Source organism: Benincasa hispida, chromosome 1, assembly GCF_009727055.1.
Source record: "Benincasa hispida cultivar B227 chromosome 1, ASM972705v1, whole genome shotgun sequence".
NCBI lineage: Eukaryota > Viridiplantae > Streptophyta > Magnoliopsida > Cucurbitales > Cucurbitaceae > Benincasa > Benincasa hispida.
Window position 1 is genome coordinate 33,184,879 of NC_052349.1, and position 25,770 is coordinate 33,210,648.

Here is a 25,770-nt window from a genome sequence, read left to right on the forward strand (position 1 = left end):
GGGCTGGGCGACGTGTTTGATGGGCCCGACTTTTCGGCTGATAATCTATTTGGGCTTCTTTGGATGGTGGTGGGCCGATTCGTTTTACAATTCAAATCTGGTTAACTTTCTTCGTCGAGAACTATCCAATAATGGAGTGCCACGTTGGCAAATCTGACACGGCAATTAAAATGACGAAAACACCCTCAAATAGTATTCAAAATGACAACAATGCCTTTGACTGGCCATGCGGTTTTTCCTTCCACTGCGGAGTCTTCTCCATCGTCGCCGAGCTTGAGAGGCTCACTTTCGAAACTTCATACACTCGGCAACCTTCGGTCTCTGATTCATCACCTAGTTTTTTTCGAACCCATCAATGGTGGAAGCTGTGTATTTCAACAATTGAAGTGAACATCGTGATTGGTTTTGATTTGTTAATGGGGACGAGCTGTTTTAGATCCGCGTGTCGACCTCTGATCGTTGTATTGTTTTTGGCAATCTATGGAGGTAGTGGAGTTTTTGGTGAGATTCGAAAACCCAAGAACGTGCAGGTTGCGGTTCAAGCCAAGTGGTCCGGCACTTCAGTTCTCCTAGAAGCTGGGTACTTTTGCTTTCATTCTCCCTTTCTTGTTTTTGTAATCGTTGATTTGAAGCTACTGTAATGAAATTTTAATGAGAAATTCTAGTTGAAGAAAATTGAGTTATGTAGATGAAATCCAGCACCATTTGTTGTTAATGTTTTGGAGATATCGAGAGAGGTGGTTTATTATTTGGTAGCGGCAACTTTTAACCATTTTCGGATTTGTTGTTTAGTGAGATCCAATTTTCTCATTCAGGGTCGTGAAAATAATGGTCATTGAGTGCAATGCGTGTGTATGAGCAATACTTTTCATTTCGTTGGTGGCATTTGTTTGTTTTCAAAGTGGACATGTTCATAATTTTATTGTGGTCTTATCTGAAAGATGGCTTGTTGTATTTTACTTTATATTTCATTAAGGCTTTGAATAAAAAATGCCAGAAAGTTTCACTGCTAATGTGGAATTAGATAATTATTGTCAGCCAATAATTACAATATTCATCTTAACTGTGAATGAAGTTTTTGGTTTTACACAATGTAGTGACTTCTATATTCTTTTTGAGTACAGTGAATTACTTGCTAAAGAAAGAAAGGACCTTTACTGGGAGTTTATTGAGGTCTGGCTCCGTGAGGAAGGAAATGATGCTGATGCTTCTACGGCTAAAGCTTGTCTGAAGAAAATTTTAAAGCATGGACGTTTTCTTCTAAGTGAACCCCTGGCCTCATTATATGAATTCTCTCTCGTTCTAAGATCAGCATCCCCTAGATTGGTTCTTTACCAACAGTTAGCCGATGAATCGCTTTCCTCCTTTCCTCTACCTGAAGAAAATAACTCCAACACTGTTGGTGAAGGAAATGAAAACATTAAAAGAAAAATGTCAGATACTTCAGTTGTTGGACTCAAGCCAAAAACTCCTGCCGGAAAATGTTGTTGGGTGGATACTGGTGCGTCCCTATTTTTTGATGTTCCAGAATTGCTGACTTGGCTTCAGAATCCTGCTGAAAGGTTAGTAATATTAACCAACCTAACCTTAGGTGGAGGAGTTCTTGTAGATATTTCACAAGAATAGTAATCCTATAATTGAACCCAGTATTAATATTCAACTGGGACAAACCATTTCTAGGACATAGTAGCCAACTCAACCTGACCATTTCACAAGAATAGTAATACTATAAGTGAACCCAGTTTCTAGTAATGGATTCTATGGTTGTGGCTTTGTCTTTGTGCCAGATTATATGGAAAGAAGCAAGTTGAAACAACCCATTGTTATCTACTTATCTTTAAAACTATTTTGATGAAAAAGTCCACCAAGAAATTTGAAAGTACGTATGAAAAGTTTTCACCTAATCAAAGTCCCTAACTGGAAGGCCAGTTTCTCATTATGATTTCATGAAGGAATTTTAATTGGCTATTGGTGGATGGAACAGGTGAATTTGATTATAGATTCGTAATCTGGATAATTATTTCATTTTCATTTGTTGCCTCCTTCCTGACCGGAAACATATTTAAACGACTTTACTATTTTCTACATTATCTTTTCCTTGATATGGTATTTTTTTAATTATTATTATTATTTTATTTTTTTGCTGTCAGTGTTGGGGATTCTATACAGCCACCTGATTTGTATGACTTTGACCACATTCATTTTGGTTCATCTTCTGGAAGTAGAGTAGCCATCCTTTATGGAGCCCTTGGAACTGATTGCTTTAAGCAATTTCATGTCATCCTTGTCAAAGCTGCCAAAGAGGTTCATGCCTGTTTTCCGATTGTTTGTTTCATGTTCATTATTCTTTTCTTTTATAATTTTTTTTTAAAGGAACATGGAATCGTCTTTTCATAGAAAATATGAAATTACGCTCCGGGGGGGNAATCCCTCGTGCCAAAGGAATTACATGTATGAAATTCCAAACACCGACTCTTTATTTCATTGAAAGTATTATGCTCATTATTCTCATTTTCTAATGGCCAGGTAAATAATAATGGGATTAGAGAAAACAACTTTTTTTCAAGCCACGATGGCCACCTACATAGGATTTAATAGTCTACTATTTACCTTCACAACTAAATATAGTAGGGCCACCCTGTGAGAAGAGTTGGGGTGCGCGTAAGCTAGTCTAGACACTTAGGGAGATTCATTAAAAAAAAAATCTCATTGTATTAACTAAACTTAAGGTTATATTTTGTTATTGGAACTATGAGGGTAGATCTGATTTTGATTCCAGAACTACTGTGTGTTTATTTGCAATCTAGTTTATTATGTGAAATGTTGCTAACTCTATTGATGATATAGCTAATTGTCACAGCACTACTTTTTACAATTTTTTTGTTTAATATCTATACACTGTATATGCTGTTTGATTAAATTTTCAGGGAAAAATTAAATATGTTGTTCGACCTGTAATTCCTTCTGGGTGTGAAGTAAAAATTAATTCCTGTGGAGCTGTTGGTGCAAGAGGTTCCTTGAATTTGGGTGGTTATGGGGTAGAATTGGCTCTTAAGAACATGGAATATAAGGCTATGGATGATAGTGCGATAAAGAAAGGTCAGTTCAGTTTCCCAGTTTATTCTGAGTTTATTCCAGCTTCAATGAAGCTGGCAAATGGTATCTTTGAATTATGTTCTTTTGACATGCTTTGATTTATTATGAACCAGAACTCCTTACTAACTGTGAATAAAACTACAGATGAAGGTTTGAAATCTCAAATCTGTAAATACTTTTTTTTTTTTTTTTTTTTTTGGGTATTATAGTGTTTGAAGTTTAGGATTTACATAATTTTTCAGTATATATTTCTGTTTCACAATAAAACAAGAATTACAAGCATTCAGGAGCTTTCCTGGCTAGAAGGCAGATCTTGGATCAAGCTCTTATAACCAACGAGGCCATCGAGGATGCTCGTATGAAGAAGAAGGGATTTGGGTTTAGATGGAGAATGTGGATGTGGGGATGCATCAGGAATCAGCAGTATTTCATCTTAGTCAATGGTACTCCAAAAGGGTCGATCCAAGGGGCTGGAAGGAAATATCATTGAGTCCATTAGGGTTGGTTTGGACGAGGTGGCCCTACCGCATCTCTAGTTTGCAGATGATATGATCTTGTTTTGTTCTGGAAACAAGGATTCTTTTTTCATTCTTAATCACATGGTGGGCTTTTTTGAAGCTATGTCTGGCCTAAAAATTAACAGAAGTAAGTGCCATATTTTGGGGATCAACAATGACCAAGCTAAGATTGAGAGTTGGGTGGAGGAGTTTGGGTGTAAGGTAGATTCTTTCCCTTCTTCCTACCTTGGTCTCCCCTTGGGAGGTAATCTGAGGACCACGGCGTTTTGGGATCCCATTTATGAGAAGATTCGAAGGAGGCTGGCGAAGTGGAAGAAAAATTTCTTCTCCAAAGTTGGGAGGTTAACGTTGATAAGATCGGTTTTAAGTGGTATTCCTGTGTATTTCCCTCTTTAGAGTCCCTAGTCTGGTTTGTAAGAGTCTTGAAAAATTCATAAGGGATTTCCTTTGGGATGGGTTGGATGAAGGAAAAGGCTCTCATCTCATCCGTTGGGAGACGATTGAGAGGCCTGTGAATTTTGGGGGGGGGGGGGGGTGGGGGGGGGGGGGGGGGGGGGGGGTGGCTGGAGAGTTTTGTAACTTTAAAGGGATTCACAACAAAGCTTTATTGGCTAAGTGACTTTGGCGCTTCACCCTTGAACCCAAGGCTTTGTGGCGTAGGATCATTGCGAGTAAGCATGGCAATCATCCTTTTGAATGGGTGGCGAAAGGGGTTAAAGGCACACATCGAAACTCGTGGAAAGACATTTCTTTTGAGTTCCCTTCTTTTTATAACTTTGTTTGGTGTGTTGTGGGGGACGACAGAGATACGTATTTTTGGGAGGATCAATGGGTGGGGGATAGTGCTCTTTCTTCTGTCTTTCCGCATCTTTATCATGTATCTTCCTTAAAATATCACCCGATCTTTGATTTCCTAATCTAAACTTAGAGCTTTGTGTCCTTTTCATTCGGGTTCCGTCGTTATTTGAACAATAGGAAACGACGGAGGTTGCCTTTCTTCTTTCTTTATTGGAGGGGAGAAGGGATATTCGCATCTGGAATCCGAATCCTAGTGAAGGGTTTTCTTGTAAATCCGCTTGCTACTGGATCCCTCTCCCATTGGAGTGTTTGTGTTCGATGTGATTTGGAGGATTAAGATTTCTAAGAAAGTCAGGTTTTTTATCTGGCAAGTCTTGGTCGTGTGAACACTTTTGATAGACTTGTTAGGAGAAGAACTGCTTATGGGGCCTTTTTGCTGTATTCTTTGTCGGATGACAGAGGAAGACCTAGATCATCTCCTTTGGAACTATTACTATGCGAGGACTTTGTGGAGTCTTTTCTTATCGAAGTTCAATGTTTGCTTTGTTGGGTAGAAAGACTTCCATGCGACGATCAAGGAGTTCCTTCTCCATCTGCCTTTCAAAGAGAAAGGCCGTTTTTTATGGCTGGCTGGGGTGTGTGGTATTGTTTGGGATATTTGGGGGGAGAGGAATGATAGAGTGTTAAGAGGTAGGGACAGGGACTCTGGTGAGGTGTGGTCTTTAGTGAGATTTCATGTGTCCCTTTGGGCTTCGGTTTTGAAGCTTTTTTGTAACTATTCTATAGGCAACGTTTTACTTAGCTGAACGCTTTTCCTTTAGTGAGGGTGTTTTTGGTGGGCAGTGTCTTTTGCTGCTGTATTCTTTCATTTTTTCTCAATTAAAGCAGTTGTTCAAATAAAAAAAACAAGTATGGCTCTCAACTGAATAGTTGATTTCCTCTTGAAAATCTCTTTATCTCTAGAACCTCATGACATTTCCCAATTTGGACATTTGTCGAATCTATTCAACTTCTGCAGAAAAACCAGTTAGTTGGCAGTTAGATATTCACCTTTTTTTTGGGATTTTTGTCTTCCATAAGGCTGAAATGAAGGTTTTAGTCATTCATAAGGCTGAAACTAACCAGGTTAGTGTAAAAATTCATCTTACTTTGGCCAATTTGAGGCTCTTTTTGTAGCTCCTGCTTGAGATTGGTTTCTCCCATAATTTGTATTATTTCATCTTATCAATGAAACAAACACATGGTGCTGGATAGGTGGCTGATGGAGGTTCTTTCAGGGTGGCCTTTGCCTTTTAAAGATAAAGCTAAAGTGCTGTGGAAGAATTGAGGAAGAGCTATTCCTTGGGTTCTTTGGAAGGAAAGAAATTCTATAATTTTTTCAGATAAAAAGTCGCTTTCTTTTATGATATTGACATTCTGTATAGCTCACTGCCTCTACCTGGAGTGCTCAGCATAGGTGTTTTTTTTTTTTTTTTTTTTTTTTTTTTTTTTGTGATTACTCCATAGACTCCATTATCTTAGATTGGAAGGTCTTTTTGTAATCCTTCTCTTCGGAAAAGGGATGCCTTATTCCTTTGTCCCCTATGTTATTTTGTTTGTCTCCAGTTTTTTTAATGAAGTTCTCTGTTTTTTCTCTTTTCTTTAACCAATGTTTCTCATTAAAAATAAATTGCATTCTATCTTATTAACGTGAGGTCTCATACTAGTTGGGAAAAAGGGATATAGCTTGATTATGTAGGCAGGTATTTTAAAATGCCTAAGGCGCACTAAGGCGCAATGACCCTCTGGAGCCTAGACACAAGGCACACATAAAGGCGCAGGCTTTTTTTTTTGTGAGGCGCACTAAATAATAAATATATATATAATCTTATATATATAATATATATATATATATATATTTATATATATATATGTACATATATATATTTACACAACCAAAACATAGATGAATAGAAATGTGACTTAAAGAAGAATATAAAAAAAAAATAAAAGATAGATAAGATTTAAATATTAGTCATTGCCATTCAACACCAAGTAAGTGAAACGACACAAAAAAAATCACAAATACAATTCTAAAATCCTAAATATCGAACTCATCTTCACTAAATAGGTCTTCATCCTCATTCTCTCCATCATTCGATTTATAACCATCTGTATCTTCTTCGTCGGTCTCAGAGTCATCCAAATTAACTGGTGTGGGGGTGGGTTGGGACCGTGGTTGTGCGGAAGATGAAGATGAACATAAAGCGTTAGTCTTATACTTAGTTCTTGAGGTACTGGCTCTAGAATAATAGGTAAGTTCTTTTGCTCCAATAACTGTTGAAACATTGCTCCATGTTAAAGAATCGTCGTCGAAAACAAGATCATCATCCTCCTTTGAATCGTCATCCATTCTTCCAATCAGCCACTTATTACTATCATCCATCTCTTTTATAGAGATAGGGTCGATGATGTCCCGAATATTATATCGCTTCAGTGCTCTATTATATTTTATGAATACCAAGTCATTCAGACGACTTTGAGCAAGTCTATTCCTTTTCTTACTATGAAGCTGCAAGTATACACAATAAAAATCTCATTGTCAACTTCAATTACATTCACATCTAGAGGCACTACAAATAATAAAAGATACCTAACCTGTTAAAAAATGCTCCAATTACGTTCACATCCAGAGGCACTACAAGCGAGACCTAAAATTCTCATAGCAAACTTTTGCAAGTTTGGAGTTGATTGTCTGAAATCTTCCTACCATTCTATTATAGATCAAAACTATATTAGTAGCTTTCAATTCGAAATGATATTCAATATACTTTAATCAAAGACTTAAAGTTGAGTTTACCTGGAGATATTTTGTCCCTATGTCTTATTGCTAAAGACCTTCTAAATAGTCCTTCAAATTTCTTGTATTTTGTTAGCTCTCCAAGTATTTTGTCTTGAATGTCCAAGGAAGCAACCATCTTTGTTATACATGAATACAACCCATTAACAATTTCATCATCAACTTGAATATTTGGATTTGAATAATAGAATTCTAGGTTTAAATAATATTTTGCTGCATGCAAAGGACGATGCAACTGAAGCTTCCATCGTTGATCAATTATTGTAAAAATATCTTTGTACTTTTCTTCCTTACCATTGAAGGCTTTGGCAATGGCCTCCTTAGCTCTATCCATAGCCTCATAAATGTATCCCATAGGAGGCTTCTTCTCGCCATCCACCAACCTAAGTACTCGCAATAAAGGGTTGGATACTTTAAGAGCAAATACGAAGTTGTCAACAAAATTGTTTGAACAACCCATTTTCCTTGTTGTTCTTTGCTCCATTTGCTATTTTTCCACTCATCCGAAGTAAACATCTTTCTCAAATTGATTTTCTGACGATGTAAACTTGATATTGTTATGCAAGCTGTAGCAAAGTGAGTCTTAGCTGGTCCAACTAACTCCTTTTGATTAGTAAACTACCTCATCATGTTTAATAATCCGGGACGAACGTGAATGAAATTGCTAACCTCCATGCCTTTTTTCAGTGTTTTACGAATATGTGGGATCTTGTATATACCCTCCAACATCAAATCCAAGCAATGAACAGCACATGGAGACCAAATTAATTGGGGTCATTTTGTTTCTAACAATCTCCCTATTAACAAAGTAAAATAAGAACATATTTAGGCTTCTTAAATGTATAAGAACAAGCGTAAGACTAACGAATTTTTAAGAAAGAGTTGGTACTTTGCATTCTTACCTGCCATAACATTTGTTGAGGCACTATCTGTAACAACTTGTGTGACATTGGCTTCTCCAATGCGTTCTACAAAATTTTCGAGTAACTCAAACATTTTCTTTCCATCCTTCACATAAGATGAAATATCGATAGACTCAATAAACATGATGTCTTTAGGACTATTAACTAAAAAGTTAATTAATGTTCTATATCTTCTATCTGTCCATACACCAGCCATAATAGTACATTCAACCTTGACCCACTCTGCTTATGGTTCTTCATCAACTCATTTGTGGCTTCTAATTCCTTTTTCAAACACGATACTCTCAACTCATGATATGATGGTGGTTTCAATCCAGGACCAAATTGCCCAATTGCTTCAATCATAGGGGCAAAACTTTCATAATTGCAGGCATTGAGAGATATTCTCGCGTCATAAAACCTTCGAGCAATCCTTTGGATGGTGTGCCCCCTCATTTCCTTTTTGTATGCCTCATTCATCGTAGTCTGTTTTCCCTTTCCTTTGTCATTCTTTCTATCTTGCGCCACATTTTCCGAGTTTGGTGTAAAATATGCATCCATTAGACCTTTTTGTCTTGGCTTCTTTGAAGCTGGTGCCACTCTTTTATTTGAATTACTTATGCACACTTCATCTTCGTCCTCGTCGTCAATACCATAGTTTTCCTCATCAATGTCCACAAACAAATTTCTTTGATCTTTAATCTCACGTGATCCAGACATTTTCTACAGGTTGTGGTATTTCTATAACCACTAATAAGGTGTTGTTTCATTCTAAAAACTCCTCCTTTTGTTACTTTTGAACAAAATCCACACACTAATGTATTTACATCTTGATCATTTTGCAATTTTGCATATTTCCATGCCGGATCCTTTCTTAAATCGTCCTCAGCCATCTAATTATTAGAAACATAAATTGATTGGTAACTACCTTAAGAAATTGATCACAAAAGTGAGGATTTGGGATTTGGGAGTCAGGATGTACCAGAATTTTGATGACGGCTGCTGTTTTGTAAAGTTTTCTTCTCTGTTTTGAAGCCTTTCTTTGTTTTTTTGATGAAAAACAAAGATACCAATGTGGTAGCAAAGTATTGGTGTTGTTTCATTCTAAAAACTCCTCCTTTTGTTACTTTTGAACAAAATCCACACACTAATGTATTTACATCTTGATCATTTTGCAATTTTGCATATTTCCATGCCGGATCCTTTCTTAAATCGTCCTCAGCCATCTAATTATTAGAAACATAAATTGATTGGTAACTACCTTAAGAAATTGATCACAAAAGTGAGGATTTGGGATTTGGGAGTCAGGATGTACCAGAATTTTGATGACGGCTGCTGTTTTGTAAAGTTTTCTTCTCTGTTTTGAAGCCTTTCTTTGTTTTTTTGATGAAAAACAAAGATACCAATGTGGTAGCAAAGTATTGGTGGCTGGCAGCAAAAAAAAGCAGGACTTTTTTCTCTTTTTTTGAAGAAAAAACAGGGCTGGACACATGCACGTCATACTCTCTTTTTTTCTTAAAGATAAAACAGAACTCTTTTTTCTAATTTCATTTGGAAGGAGAAGAGACAGTTCTGAATTTTTTTTTGAACTACAGTTTGGAAGGAGGAAGAAGAAGAAGAAGAGGAAGAAGAGGAAGGAGGAGGAGGGACAGTTCTGATTATTTTTATTTTTATTTTTTGAAGAGACAGTGAATGAAGGAAGAAGAAGAAGAGGAGGAGGAGAATAGAAGTTCTGATTTTTTTTATTTTTTTCTCTTGAAAGCAACTGTGAATGAAGGATCAAGGAAGAAGAAGAAGAAGATTTTGTGAAGAAAGAAGAAGAAGAGAAAGGGGAAGAAGAAGAAGAAAAGACTTACTGACTTCTTGGAGATGAAATCGTGAAGAAGAAGGAATAAGGCTGCCGTTGTTCGTATGTATCATTATGATGCCAAATTAGGTTTAAAAAATTATATATATATATATTATATTAAAACACAATCTTATTTGCTTTGGTTTAACTAAATGCGTATTTATATTTAATATGTATTTAGTAAAAAAAAAAAAGATAGGTGCACCTTTCGTCGTGCGCCTCGCCTGCCACCGTTGCGCCTTGCGCCTAGGCGCGCGCCTGGCCGCGCCTTTCAAAACACTAGGCTTGACTGTGATTTAGTTGGGTGGGGTCAAACATTCTACTTTATTCCATCACTGGCTAATTTGTTAAAAATGATTTTTCTGGGTTAAGATGCCTTCAAATAGCCTTATGGATTGCAGGTGTCACTTTGGAAGATCCTCGGACTGAAGACCTCAGCCAAGAAGTTAGAGGCTTCATATTTTCCAAGATTTTGGTGTGTTTTCCTTCAAATTACTAGTATTTTCTTTATAAAATTATAAAAAAATAGTTTTCATTTGTTTAAGATTGCTATGTTATATTATATCAAGCAATGGTTTGGATGGTTTGCAATTTGCTTCAACGGTCATTAAACTTATATTAGTGGTTACATTTTCTTTCATTATTTATTGTCTATTGAGCACATTTTCTACAATTATTCAGCTCATTTTTAAAATTGAAGTGGGGTTTCACTGTTAGTGTTCTTTTCTTCATTTTTGGACAAGAGACAACATTTTTCATTGATGAAATGAAAGGAGACTAACGTTAAATTCCTAAAAGGGAGTGAAATAAGGAAAAATGGTAACAATATAAAAATAATTAGAACAAAAAACAATCTGAATAAAATGATAAAAAAAGTCACAGCAAGAACCTATTAAGCAAAGATAACGACCTTACTTGAACTGGATATGTTCTATAGGTTGTACATATCTGATCTGTTCTATAGGTTGTACATCTGTGTCCTTGAGTTCTAAAAAAAAACCTATTAAGCAAAGATAAAGGCAGCCCAATTTAAGTTTATATCTCGAAGAGAGTAGCTCTCATAAGATTGGGATTAAGAGCACATGCGAGCTGGTTCATGAACATCCATACAAGATCTAGCTTTTAGTGTTCTTATTATAATATTTATAAATGCCTCTTGGAGCTATTCTCATCTAACTTCTTATGGATTCCATAGTATCAAGGATTTTAGCTTTCTTTCAAACTGAAATATTGAACGTACCAGGTGCCTATTTCTTTTGATTGTTTTTGTAACCGTGCATAGCTTACCTCCCTTGGTGGTGTTACAATGCCAGGAATTCTTTTGCAGTTATAACTTCGTAATGAAAAATAACAAACAAAAAGAATGAAAGATGGAAATAAGAGAAAAATATTGCACGGAGGATAAAAAGAAGGCCAAAGAGTAGTAGAAAGGCATGACTCTAGAAATGGGTTCAGGAAGCTTCAGGTTTGATGTCTGTTAAGTCTTTGTTTAGACATGTGGCTTTGTCCTCTCCCACAAATAATAAGCTACACAAAGCTTTATGGAATCAAGTTGTCCAAGGAGTGTTAACATCATTTGGGTTATGTTTTTAGGAACACTCAATTGTTCAAAGAAAGCTGCCAAATCACTCACTTTGGATAGTGATGATTGCCAGCATATCTTCTTTGATTGTCAATTCTCTTAAAGAATTTTGGAGACAGTTATACTAACTGTTTAATCTCCATTGGATTTTGTGCAATGACTACAAGCAAAATGTGATTCAACTCTTAGTAGGCCTGCCCTTAAAAGCTCATTTTCATCGGTCGTGGGTTATTTTTGTTAAAGCTATCTTTCAAAAATTTGGTTAGAACGAAATCAATGCATTTTTCAAGACAAGTCATTTCCTTGGTTTGACTGTTATGAGATTGTTCTTGTCAAAGCTTCTTCATGGTGCTCTCTTTCCAAACTCTTTGCAGACTATTCTATTCAAGATATTAGCTTAAATTGGAATGTATTTATTTGTTCTTCTATCAATTAGTTAGCAATTTAGTAAGTTTTTCTTGCTAAGTTCTTGCACTGCGCTTGAATTTCATATGTTGATTAGTCTGTTATTATGATTCCTATTTTGTTTCTTGAGCATTAGTCTCATTTCATTAATTCAATGAAAAGGTTTGTTTCCATTTGAATAAAAAAAACACCAAGTGTAATTCTGAATTGCTCCTTCTCATTCAAAAGCTCCTCTAACTTCATGAAAGGACTAGGATTCATCTTCACAAAAATCACCCATTAAAAACAACTGGTTATTTTTTAGTACCTCATAGTCAAATAAATAACTGGGTCGTGTTCTCGGTCTAGGAGACCTACGAATAACAATCTCTGTGTCTTCATATACCTCAAAATTTTCTTCAGGACTTATATTAATTCCTTTTTCATTTGATGCGTCATCAGTAAAAAAAGCCGACAAGTCAACTACATCTTTTTTTGAACTTGCATCTATTTGACATGACGAAACTTCGTGAAATACCACATCATGAGAAATAAAAACTTCTCATCTTTGGATCCATACATCTCCATCTTTTCATTGGGTTTCTGATGATTAGTACCTCACTGCCTTTGCTCATGGAGGTAAGTGATCTATGATGTGATAAATTGACTAAATAGTTGTTGCCTAAAGCTCCTTTGGAAGGTTCTTTTCATGTAGCTAAGACAAGCTCATGGAAGTAAGATATTCTAATTTATGATTAGCAACTCCATTTTGATATAGAGTGTCAGGATACGTCATTTGGCGTTGAATGTCATGCTCTTTGCAGTAACTCTAAAACTGATCAGACATATATTCTCTCTCATTATCTGTTCAAAGACACTTTATTGGCAACATAAATTCCTTCTCCACTTGCTCCATGAATTGGATAAACTTGGGGACAGTCTCACTTTTTTTTAACTTCCAAAATATACATCCCAGTGAACCGAGAAAAAATGTTCACAATGGCCATAACATAACTATAACCACAATAGTTAGGTGTTCTAGTTGGTTCCATCACTTCGGAATGAAGTAATGACATTAGACCAATAGATCTATTATTTGAATTTGGAACTGGAAGACGATGTGACTTACCAAATTGACAACCAGGATAAATCACATCATAGTGTATTTGTCTAAAGAGAGGGAAACCATCTAGAAGCTTCTTCATAGAAATTCTTTACAACTGGTGACCTACATGTGCCAAAGTGTTGCATCGTTATTATGACCTGTCTTTTCAACATATGCATCACTTGTAGACAAAACATAGAGGAAATCTTTTCCCTTCCCAGCGGGCAAAACATCACCTTCAAATTTCTTAATAAAAAAAATAATTTTCCAACATTTGGGCCAAATGAACGTACCTCCTAGAGTCAGCAATCTCAGAAATTGAAACCAAATCCTTCTTTAAATCTAGAACATGATAAACATCTTCAAGAGACACCACTAACACATGATGAACCATTCTCAACATTAACTTGCTCTTCTTCAATAACAGGATGTAAGAAATTATCATTCATCATAATTACTCTTCCTCTTTGGTGAGTACATACAATAAAGAGAAGAGAAATATTTCCAGTTGCATGATGAGAACAATCAGAACCAACAATCCAATCTGTATTGTCTGGGATTTCGATAACAAGAAAAATTGTCCAAGACAAGAAAAACGACAAAAGTGGTCAAAACCAGTATAGTAACGAGGATCTACGAACGATCAGAAGTTCACTTCTTTTCTTTTTTGGATACCTGAGTGGCTTTAGATGCAACAATTGAGGCAGCAGCGGCAATTGGCTTTTCTCCTAGGTCAACCGTTCCTTTCTTTCCTTGCTAGCCTTGTTCTTTGCTCTCTTTGACTTAAATTGATATGATGTTGTCATCTCTCTTGCCTTCTCAGCATTTGATTTGTGGATGGTCTCCATTAGCACACGTTTGTTCTTGAAAACATTACCCTTCACCTTCATGTACATGTCATGGTACATATGTTTGTCAATCTTCTTGGACTCCCTATACTTGTGGAGTAATCTCCTCAGAACACACATCCTCCTCATCTAGAGAATCTTGGTGGGCAATCTAGCTTCTCTGGTACCCTTACGCTTACCGTATCCGAAGTGACATCCTTTCCTCTTAGCCTCCTTCATTCGACAAGCATGGGAATGAGAGTGAATCTTTGTTGGCTTCCTGACAATGAACTCATCTTTCACCAACTTCCTAATGTTTTGCTGAGAATAGGCCATAGAGATTTCATTGACTTCATTAGGATCTAGGCAGACCTAGTCTCTACCACACTTGAGAACACCAGCAGCAAGCCATTTTTGAAGCTCGAGCGAAACCATTTCTCTAAACCTCCTTTGTGCTGCTGCAATCCAAGAGCGATCCAATTTGTATTTTAATCTATAGAAACATTAGTATGCAAAACATCCGACAATCACTTTTGATGTGCCCCGGCTTGTCGCACCTAAATCATCCCTTCAAATTTCCCTTGGATTGCCTTTCAATCTTGAAATCCTTGTTGTCATTTGAAGAATGCTTGGAAGAATAATTAATCTTTCCATTGCCTTTTGCATAAAAATTGGCTTCCACTTCGAAATGAGGCTGGACTTCTTTGCATCTCCCGAAGACTTCAGAATGAGGCTACTTGTTATTATCAAGCATTTGTTTCATCAATGCTTCTTGATCTAAGAGCAAATTTTCCAACTTAACGATGAAAGGTTGATTTACCCAACTTTGTATTGAAGAAATAAACAGCATAAATTGTCTACAAATAAGATAACAATACAAACAACCATCACTAATAGGTTCCTCTTTGTCCAAATCTAAAGTATCAAAACGCAAAGTCTTAATTTTCAGAAAAAAAATTCTGAAACTGAAAAATCACCTTGAGTTGTTCTAGCAAGTTCGTTTTCCAAATACTGCAATCTCGTTGTGCTTTTTTGCAGGAACAACCAATGTCTTCACACTATCTTTAGAGAATTCTCATCATGAACATGCTCAATATACTCATTTCTATTAGAACTTCACAAAGCAAATAAAGCTTTGCCACATTTACCTTCCACTTTTCCTGTGCCTTAACATTCTCCAGAGTATCTTCTAGAATTGAATCATCACTGGAAACAAGATCCCAAAATTCTTGTCCTTATAGAAAGGCTTCCATACATAGCCTCCAATAGCAATAATTATCATCGGCAAGCTTGTCTACACGAATATTGTTTCCACTGTTCATCTTTATCGAATATTTAAATTCTAAACACAACAAAAAACTTGAATGCCCTGATACCATGTAATGAAAAATAAGAAACGAAGAGAATGAAAGATAGAAACAAGAGAAAAATATTGCAAAGAGGATCAAGTGCTTCATTTGAGTTATGTGTTTATTGAAGTGGAAATATTACAATCATTTATATGAAAAATAAAACCTAACCACTAATAGGCTAATTTCTACCACTAACCTTAAAATTTTCCTCCATCATTCCCACTAAACCATTAGGCAACTTCCCTCCAATTTTGTAATGATCTGACCCCTACATATCAAGGTCTGACCATTACGACATACATACCTAGACTTTTCTATCATGAGATAAGTTTTGGTAAATTTTTTTTAAAGGAACACATTTAAACTTTTATTAAGTAGTAAAAACTTAAAAGGTTCCTTTTACAAAACACCGGGATCCATAAAACGTTAGCGAATGGAACAAAATGCATATATGCCCAAAACAGTAAGTTTGATGGTTGACCCCTTGAGCGACGTCCAATCATGCCACCTATATTGTATTCTTACCTACAAAGTCTGTAAAATAGGATGAGTATATACTATATCCAGTAAGTAGCTCTCACTTAAGGTAGTGACTGCACAATCACATGCAACATGTCATGAAAACATATGATGGGACCAAAAATATAAATTTATCATAACATGAGGTAATCGGATACGCTTCCAACATAAGTTCCTCTGTCCTAATAGGAAGATGTGGACTTAAGCGGAAACTAACCCATCTAATGATTAGCAGGTCATGCAGTCAGTAGGGTTGGAGTCGCATCCAACATCAACCTATTAACTTAAACATAAGATTGGAATAGAGGGGTGCGACTATACATACCCTGCTAGCCTTAACATAAACATAACGTAAGATTGGGTCTAGATAGGTGCAATCATACATGTCCTGCTAGCCCTGGAAGCATAACCTATATCCAATTAAAACTTGATCTTAACATAATCATGAACAAACATAATGCATGGGATCCCTTGTAGAGAAACGTGTTTTAAACATGTAATACAATGTAACAATAACAACACAATAATACAAACATATCAAAGGCACGCTACCATAAAACACTTAAAGAGAGTGTGAGATAAGCTACTTACCTTGATTGCGATCCTATTTATTCCTTATGGTTTGATCCTATAGATTCCACAAAGAACACTTATGATTAAAACTAGTTTTAAGACTATTGGATTAAGGAACTTAATGAATTATGATTATTAAGTCTGGAGGGAATTAGTAAATTACAATTTATTCTTTAATAATGATGATGATGATAATATAATAATAGTAATAATAATAATATTGTTAATACTATTATTATTATAATTAATGATAGTAATAATAATAGAATTATTAATATTAATATTATTATTAATAGTAGTATAATATAAAAGTAATAATTGTGATATTGGTGTTAGTAACGGTAATAGTAGTTGGAGTAGAAGTAGTAGTAATAATAATAATAAAGAGCATTATTAATACCAATAGTAATAGTAATAATAGAAATAATAGTAACAATAGTATTATTAGTATAGTGATAGAATATTTAACATAGTATTAGTAATAATAGTAGGTGTAGTAAGAGGAGTAATAATAATAATAATAATAATAATAACAACAACAATAATAATAATAGTAATAGTAATAGTAGTATATAATAGTAGTAGTGAAACTTCATACTTTGTTTTGGATTAATTTAATGTATGTAGCTTATGGTGTTTTATTATTTTAATATTATTGATTTGGTCTAGGTTACAAATAACCTAAAAACATAGGTAGATTATTGAAGTCTTATAAAACATTCGTTAGTATTGAAGTATCAACTTACATTTTTGTCAAATAAACAATAACCAATGAATAAGGAGGAAGCTTGCTCAAAGATTAATTACTAATTATATATATACATATATATACACACACACACACACACATATATATATATATATATCAACTGAGTTATTAAAATTAAAGATTGTTGTTAAATTATTTCAATTTCATAAGTAAAAGCAAGAGAAAGTGGGAGAAAATATATTAAATTAACTACTAAGGCTATATTCCTATTTATTAACTGAGTTCTTAAAATTAAAGAAAGTTATTAAAACAAGAGAAAATGGGAGAGCATGTCTATTGGAGATGCCAAAAAAGTTCCTCAATTTTGTTCCATGCCTTAGTGGATTCTCTAGTCTCCTATTTATAGGAGGCACAACCGACTCTCTCTCCTCTTGTTATTTATTTATTTATTATTATTATTTTAACCGACATATGTATATGTATAAATTGTATTATTTATTTTATTTACCTTTTACTTGCTGACATATGCATGATATTATATTTTTGTTTTATTATTATTATTATTTATTACAATTTTATTTACTATTTATTTAATTATGTTATTTATAATTTTTATTTCTCCATCTTTCTAGATTTTTCCTTCTTTAAAATATATTATTTTATTTCTTAAATATCTAATTGCTTAGATATTTATTGATTTGCTAAATTACTATTTTGTTTGCTATCTTATTTAGTTGCCAATAAGATTTATGGAACAATTGTAGCTTTAGTGTCTTCCTTCACTATGTAGACTTGGAACAACTTAATATAGAATCTTAATACATAATTTCCATTGCCCTTGGTTTTCCCATTTTTATGAAGTTATTTATCAAGTTTCTTATAAGGGGAAAAAAAAGAAAAAAGAAAAAAAAGGGGAAAGGAAATGTACCAGTGCAGTTCGTTGGAAGAAAAAATTATGCCCCATGATACCTCCTGGAATGTATTTTCACGGGGACTATTTGGTCTGTTCTTTGGCCGTAGGAGCAGTAGCTGCTGCGGGCTTTTTTTTTCCTTTTCTTTTTTGTAGTTTACTGTTCTTCTCTCATAATAAAAGCGTGTATATCATCTCTTAAATATGAAGTTACTTGTCCAGAAAAAGCAGAAATAGAAAGAAAAACAAAACAGTACATCTTAAATCTGCTTCCACATAAGTTAATCTAGTAGTGTTGTTAGACTACCTGTGGTTCATTTTAGCCAGGTAGACCTTATGGCTTATGCAACTAAGGTTGAAAAGATCTATATGCTCAATGTAGGAACGGAAACCAGAGTTAACATCTGAGATCATGGCTTTTAGGGATTATCTACTGTCATCAACTGTTTCAGACACGCTTAATGTGTGGGAACTAAAGGGTAATTGAACTTTGAAGTTTACTATTTGATACCCTCTTGGTGTCCGTGTTTCAAAGCCTAATTAATTGCTTTCTTTTGGTAGATTTGGGACATCAAACTGCACAGAGAATAGTGCAGGCCTCTGATCCTTTGCAGTCAATGCAGGAAATAAGTCAAAACTTTCCTAGCATTGTTTCTTCATTATCTCGCATGAAGGTAAATGCTCTATAAGGTACCCCTGCATGAATTAACCTTATGGCGTCAAATATCTGTGCCATCAATATTACTGGTTTTTATGTTGATTGTCTCGCAGCTCAACGATTCAGTTAAAGATGAAATCACTGCTAATCAACGCATGATTCCACCTGGCAAGTCCTTAATGGCTCTCAATGGTGCTTTAATCAATATTGAAGATGTTGACCTCTATCTGTAATGCTTATGCTCCCCTTGATATTTCTCTTTCTTTCACTTGTAAACATTCTAGACTATGCAATGACATTTTTGGTTATCTGTAGTTCCAGATTCTTACAATTTGAATAGGGTTAACGATCGCTCATTATTTTAAATTTAGTGGATCATGCACATACATGTATCTGTTTAGTAGGGAATACTGTTTACATTTTACACAGAGATACTGTCATCCTATCCTGTTGTGATCATTAGTTAGGTTCCATCCATTGTTCACCAATTTTTTAGTTTTTTTTTTTTTTTTTTTTTTTGAAACGAGAATGAGATTTTTTCATTGTTTTTAGCTTACGCTGGTGGGATCTCTTAACTCTGCTGCCACTCTTTTATAGGTTGATTGACATGATCCATCAGGACCTATGGTTGGCAGATCAATTTACAAAACTGAAGGTAAAGAATTTTATTCTCTTTGTGATTACAAGGAATCATATTTCAGCATTTAAACGATGAAAACTTAATGTTCTCTGTATATTTTATTAGAGAATAGATATATAATTAGAAATAAAATGGATTACAGAGCAAGATCAAGGAATTTGACTTCCTCGGAAATACAGAACAGGAGTGAAGAATCTGCCCTAAAGAAATTTTAGAGAGATTTTAGATTTTGAAGCTTTTGCTTTAATATCTCTCTCAATCAATTTTTAGGATTGAAAAATTATAAATATAAAAGTTAGAAACTAAAATTAACCTTCATGAAAATTTCTGGCTCCACTCCAATTGAAAGACACTATAATATGATCATCAAACGTATCATTTGGCTGAGTTCTCTTCTTGCTCCTTTTTGTTTCATTTATGTGATATGCTCACTCCAATTCCTCTTTGAAGGTTCAGAGAAGGTTAATTTTTTTTTTTTTTGGGGAAAAATATCAATTCACACCTCTTGGGGTTGTATCAATTTAAACTCGGAACTAATAATTGTATCTTTCATAAGTGCATAAATTTACACCCTTCATTCATTCTGCTTGGATGAATATCGTGTGACTTATAATTTTATCATTCAAACTCCTGAACTTTCATTAACAACAATTAAGACTCTCAATTAATATTTTTTTTGAAATTGTCTATGCATCAATTCTAATCATTCATTTGATCAATCCAACATTTGAAGAACTCTATACATGTATTAGAATTAGATGTATGGACGATTTTTATTTATAATTTTACGAAAGGGTCTAAATTGATTCACTTGTAATAATTTAGAAGTTCAATTGTAACAATTATATGTTTTGCATAATATTTTTCAAACTAAGTCTGAAGAAGGGTGTTAACTAATATTCGTACCAAAATTCAGAGTTTAAATTGATATAACTCTTAAAGTTTGAAGGTGTAGATTGCAAATTTCTCAAATTTTTTCTTGGAAGTCATCCAAAGTCTCTCTTTCATGTAATTTTCACTGTTTTGATGACTAGTTGGACACCCTTTTGGTAACTCCACAACTTTTTTCCCCTACATTTGTAAAAAGATATGTGGCATAAACTTGAAAGGTGGGTGAGTGTTTGAGGAAGGGTCTGATTTGAAGAGTTTTGAGTGCTATTTTCCATTCCTGTTGTCAAAGAAGGCAAAAAAAAAAAAAAAAAAAAAAGAAGAAAAAAGGGAAAGAAAAAAAGAAAAAAGAAAAAAAAAAAAAGAAGGAGAAGAAGAAGAAATAGAAGGAGAGAGAAAGAAAGAATCTTGTGATGTGCACTTTCAATCCTTTATCCATCATCATTTATTGATAAATATCAAGAGTTAGTTCACTATTTTTTTCTTTTTATCGAATGAAAAGATCCTATTCTAATCAAAGATATAGCTAATGCATTATCTAAATACCAATGTTGATATCCCAGTGTTATTGTACTAATTCATTATCCAAATACCAATGAATTTTTTATCTTTTAATTTCCTGATTGAAGATGGATTATTTATACTTATGTTTTCATTACTCAATTTTTAAGCGTTGAAACACCTAAGGTTAAAAGTGTTTTAATTTAGTTGAAGTCCCATTTTGTTTGCTAAAGAATTGATGTTGCCGACAATCAGATTCCTCATCAAACTATTCGGAAACTTCTGTCAAGTCTACCCCCAGCTGATTCCGACTTGCTCCGTGTGGACTTTCGTTCTTCTCATGTGCATTTCCTCAACAACTTGGAAGAAGATGCTATGTATAAGCGATGGAGGAGCAACATCAATGAGGTAATTTAGTAATGTATCACATTTTCATTTTCAATGCTTTGGTGGTCGGTTAGTTTTATTTCATTTTTCATTCTCTAAGTACAGATTTTAATTCCTGTAGATTTTGATGCCAGTCTTCCCTGGACAACTTCGTTACATCCGCAAAAACCTGTTTCATGCCATTTATGTTCTTGATCCTGGAACAGTTTGCGGTCTACAGGTCTTTGTTTTTCCTGAACCATTTCCTTCTTTACAAAGATGTTGCTGCTAATCATTTACTTCTCTTTAATAATAAAATCCAAACATGCAGACAATTGACACGATCCTGTCATTTTACGAGAACAATTTTCCTATTAGATTTGGGGTATTACTGTTCTCTTCCAAATTTATCAAGCATACTGAAAGCAATGATGATGGGTTAGCTAAATCCGAGTCAGATACGTCCAGTTTGGTAACTTATTTTTGTTTTATTCTATCTTTTACTGGTTCCCAATTTATATCCATGATTTACAATATCAACAATATTTCTAGATTTCTCCTAATCAATAATCACACTGTCCAACTATTAACAATTTAGTACTTTGTTGGTTTGAAGAACTTGAAAGGATACTCCGTATTATGATGAATGTCTGTTTTTGCAGATGATACAGCTGTTCATTTATTTAAAGGAGAACCAAGGAATTCAGACGGCCTTTCAGTTTTTGAGTAATGTATGTTCTGCACCTTTCTTCACATTGTTCCGTCTTGTTGGTTAGCATCTTCTTAATCAGCTAATTATACACTCAACTTGGGGGGGGGGGGGGGGGGGGGGGGGGGGATTCATTCTTTTGTTGTACCTAATGATATGTTTACTTTTATCTAAAAGTTTAGTCAATGCATTGCAGTACCTTCTTTCAAGGGCCATTTGCGAGGGGAAAGTTACATTTCTTGGTTAGACCTTTCATCTCTAGGAAGTCTGAAGTCGGACTAATTGCTACTTTGCTTTCTTCAGAAATTTGTCCGATTCTCTGGCCTGGACCAGCTTGTTTCATTATATACTCACTTCTAAGTTATACCTTAGAAGTCTTTAGTCAGGCTAGAATTTCAATTTCTAAATGTAGATTCATCAGTATGAAGTTCATTCGGCCAGTAGAATCCTCAATAAATGTAGATTTATTAACGTGAGGAGTACATGTATACAAATTTCAAAACCCTTTCAAATTCTCAAACCTAACACTTGAGACATGTCAAAACTCTCTCAATTGTTCCACCATAGCACTGTCCATTCTTAGATAGGGGGATAACAATTTTTTTTGGCTCCATGATTGGAGAGGTGATATAGGATACTTGCCTTGCAGAAAGATTCCTAAAATTTTTTCCTTGGCCCTTCGTATGAGATTTCTCTCTATCAAAGAAGCTCGCTTTATTTGAAATGATTGCTTGAACTCTTCTCTTTGAATACCCTCTGGTTTCTCTCAAGTTACACTTTCCAAAGGGGGCCATTATGCTTGTGGCAAGCTTGTTTTTGTACATTTTTATGGGGAGGTGTGGCTCAAGAGGCACAGTGGAATTTCTGGAGAGTTGGAGAAGTTGTTGGAGAAAGTCTGGGAAGTGGTATGGTTTAATGCATCTTTATGGCTTCTTTTAGTCGGACTTTTTGTACTGCTTAGCTTGATGTAATTCTTTTGGATTATAGCCATTCCTGTAGCTAGTTGTGGACTTCTGGGCTTCTTCTTTTTCTTCTTCTTTCTCTTTTTCTTTCTTTCTTCCTTTTTTTAAATTTTTTTTTATACATATCCTTGTAGATTGTTATATATATTTGTCTTTGATTCATATAAGTTCCTTGCTAATAAACGTGGGAGACTAGTTATTGTAGCTTGACTTCCAATGCTTTGGTACATTTTCGCTATACTGGATTACATACTGCTTTGAAGGCTTCAGACAGGTTATTTTGCTGAACATACTGAATTAAATTAGGTAAACAAATTACGGCTTGAAGCAGATGGTTTAGCTGATGATGCTCCTGAAATACATCATGTTGAAGGAGCTTTTGTGGAAACACTTCTGTAAGTTCCCTGAATATGTTGAATATTAATGGATGTTAAAGTTAATATTACGTATTGTATTTTTTTCTTATGGTTACTAATGTCAATCTATTTATTACCAATAATAAAGAATAATGAACTTCTTTCTGTTTTCATAGATCGAAGTCAAAATCTCCTCCTCAAGACGTGCTACTAAAGCTGGAGAAGGAGCAAACCTTCAAAGTTCTGGCTGAGGAAAGCTCCATATTTACTTTTTCTCTTGGCTTATCTAAATCGGAGTGTTCCCTCTTGATGAATGGACTTGTATTTGATTCTAGCGAGGTAATTTTTAAACTTTTACTATATTTTACCTTGTAGATCAAATATTTTGACCATACAAGGTTGGTATTGTTTTATTGGGCATTGCTGTTTTCTTTCAGTTCTTTTAGTGTTTGTCGAACATTTTATGATCATCTCATACCAAGTCCATAACCATCACTTTCTGCAAGTTGGTTAACTTTATTTGCTTCTAGATGATATGATTTGATTACAAGTGAATACTCTTTGGCTTGATTTGCTAACTCTTACCTCTCCTCTGTACATAATGTTTTGGAATCTATGTTGATCAGGAGTCTCTGATAAATGCCATGAACGAAGAGCTTCCTCGGATACAGGAACAAGTTTATTATGGACATATATCTTCTCGCACTGACGTGCTTGAAAAATTCTTATCAGAAAGTGGCCTTAGTCGATATAATCCACAGGTTAGCTATCGACAAAATGCTGTATGATTGTTGGATCTTTTTTTTGTGCTGATTGATCGAGAAGCTTTTATGCAATTTGATACATCAACAAGATTGTTTTTTTTTTCCAAAAAAAAAGGAAAAAAGTAGCTTGTGTGTTTTATCTATTTCATTGATCTTATTGCATCATTATGTCCAATTGTTACGTAGATTGTTGCTGAGGGGAAACCACGTATTGTTTCTATGTTTGCATCCACTCATGGAGGGGAGTCTTTATTGAATGACTTCAACTATTTGCATTCTCCTGGAAGTAAGAATTATGTTCTCCTTTTTCTATCGACAAATCTTGTTTCTTATAAACAAAGCATACCCTAAATTTTAGAGTGTTTAACTTTGAGAACACCAATTCATGAGATTCCATTTCTATTTACCAGCTATGGACGATTTGAAACCTGTGACCCATCTCTTGGTCATTGATGCTGCTTCAAAGAAAGGAATAAAGTTGCTGAAAGAAGGCCTACACTATCTGGTTATTGCATTTGTTACCTGCGTGATGAATTTTCTTGAACTTTAGTTTATTGTCACAGATGTTATCAATTGAAAAATTTACTCTTTATTAAAATTTTAATATTGGGATGTAGATGAGTGGATCTAAAAGCGCTCGTGTCGGGTTCCTTTTTACTACTAGCAACCATACCAGTGAATCCAGTTTACTTCTAGCGAAGGTGTTTGAGATTAGTGCATCATTGCACAGGTTTGTTCAATTTTCTGTTGTGATGGTTCACTTTTCCTTTTCCTGGGGTGGTGTCTGGGGCTATGCAGTGCATATGCTTATGTTAGCTGTCTAACACTAATTATTTTTCTTTTTGCCTATTCTTGCAGCCACAAAAAGAAAGTATTAGATTTTCTAGATCAGCTGTGCTCTATATATAGTCAAAAGTTCATCCCTGAATCTTCAGTAGCAGTTGATAGCCTTCAAGAGTTTATTGAGAAAGCCTGTGAGCTTGCTGAAGCTAATGAGTTACCACCTAATGCATACAGAATAGCTCTCTCTGACTCCTTCTTTGATGAACTGAGAAAGTATTTCAGCCAGGTACACTACTTTTTGTTAAATTGTGTGGTTAGTTCCTTAATCAAAGTTTTTTTCTTAAAAGAATGTTCCTAAATCAAATGAAGAAAGTATTTGAGCCAGATATAGCAATTTTTGTTTAAGTGTGTGGTTAGTTGGTGCATCAATGTTTTCTTCTTAAAAGAATGTTCTTGAATCAAACTCAGAAATAAAAACGTATTTGAATCGGGTATACCAACTTTTGGTAAATTGTGCGGTTATTTCCTGAATCAGAGTTTCTTCTTTAAAAAAATGTTACTGACTCAAATTGATACTTCTCTCTTTCTCTCTCAAAATAAAATAAAACAGAACTTTTGCAGTCAGAGCTTTTTGATAAAATAAACTACTTTTCTAAATAAGTGCTCCCTGTTCTGTTTTTCTTATAAAAGTGTTCATGTTTGACACGTTTTGGATACAGCTCCAAACATTTGTCTATGTGAAAATACATTCCTTTTTTTTAGATTTCCTTTTTGTTAAAAAAAAATTGGACACGTGATAGACACGTGATAGACACGCATAGACGCACATAGATACATTTAAAACTCAAACCTATCAAGTAATCTGCGACTGTGTTTGAGAAAGGCTGTCGGCAACCGTGTTGGTTGGTCAAAGGCAGTCAGCAATGACATTGGTTGGTCAAAGGCATTCTGTGGTAAAGCAGGGGTGAAGTTCGTTGAAGGGAAGATCAAATAAAAGAGGGTTGTGGAGGAAAAGAAGGGAGGGAGGGAAAGTATAATTGTGGGGGAAGGAAAGGTGTTATTTATGGAGAGAGATTTTTTATTATCATATATGAAAAAGATCCAATAATGGATAGTTATAAGAGAAAGGAATTTGAACTAAGGGAACTCATTAGAAAAGGAAAGAAAATCAAAAGAAATA

The 25,770-nt window shown here is 34.7% G+C and overlaps 1 protein-coding gene and 1 pseudogene across 1 annotated transcript in view; one reads left to right on the top strand and one right to left on the bottom strand.

Moving 5' to 3' along the window:
* The first annotated feature begins 416 nt into the window (after positions 1–416).
* Positions 417–25,770, top strand: part of LOC120073575 (UDP-glucose:glycoprotein glucosyltransferase) — a 43,629-nt gene continuing 18,275 nt past the window's right edge. The window contains exons 1-20 of the mRNA XM_039026399.1: positions 417–580; positions 1,125–1,562; positions 2,151–2,304; positions 2,928–3,099; positions 10,404–10,477; positions 18,346–18,442; positions 18,525–18,637; positions 18,735–18,850; positions 19,219–19,276; positions 20,906–21,058; positions 21,159–21,257; positions 21,348–21,488; positions 21,679–21,747; positions 22,994–23,082; positions 23,220–23,382; positions 23,670–23,804; positions 23,994–24,093; positions 24,218–24,312; positions 24,425–24,537; positions 24,666–24,876. Coding sequence (XP_038882327.1) covers positions 417–580; positions 1,125–1,562; positions 2,151–2,304; positions 2,928–3,099; positions 10,404–10,477; positions 18,346–18,442; positions 18,525–18,637; positions 18,735–18,850; positions 19,219–19,276; positions 20,906–21,058; positions 21,159–21,257; positions 21,348–21,488; positions 21,679–21,747; positions 22,994–23,082; positions 23,220–23,382; positions 23,670–23,804; positions 23,994–24,093; positions 24,218–24,312; positions 24,425–24,537; positions 24,666–24,876 — 2,754 coding nt within the window. The remainder of the gene's footprint in view (positions 581–1,124; positions 1,563–2,150; positions 2,305–2,927; positions 3,100–10,403; positions 10,478–18,345; positions 18,443–18,524; positions 18,638–18,734; positions 18,851–19,218; positions 19,277–20,905; positions 21,059–21,158; positions 21,258–21,347; positions 21,489–21,678; positions 21,748–22,993; positions 23,083–23,219; positions 23,383–23,669; positions 23,805–23,993; positions 24,094–24,217; positions 24,313–24,424; positions 24,538–24,665; positions 24,877–25,770) is intronic.
* On the bottom strand, positions 13,725–14,626 carry LOC120073581 (annotated as a pseudogene).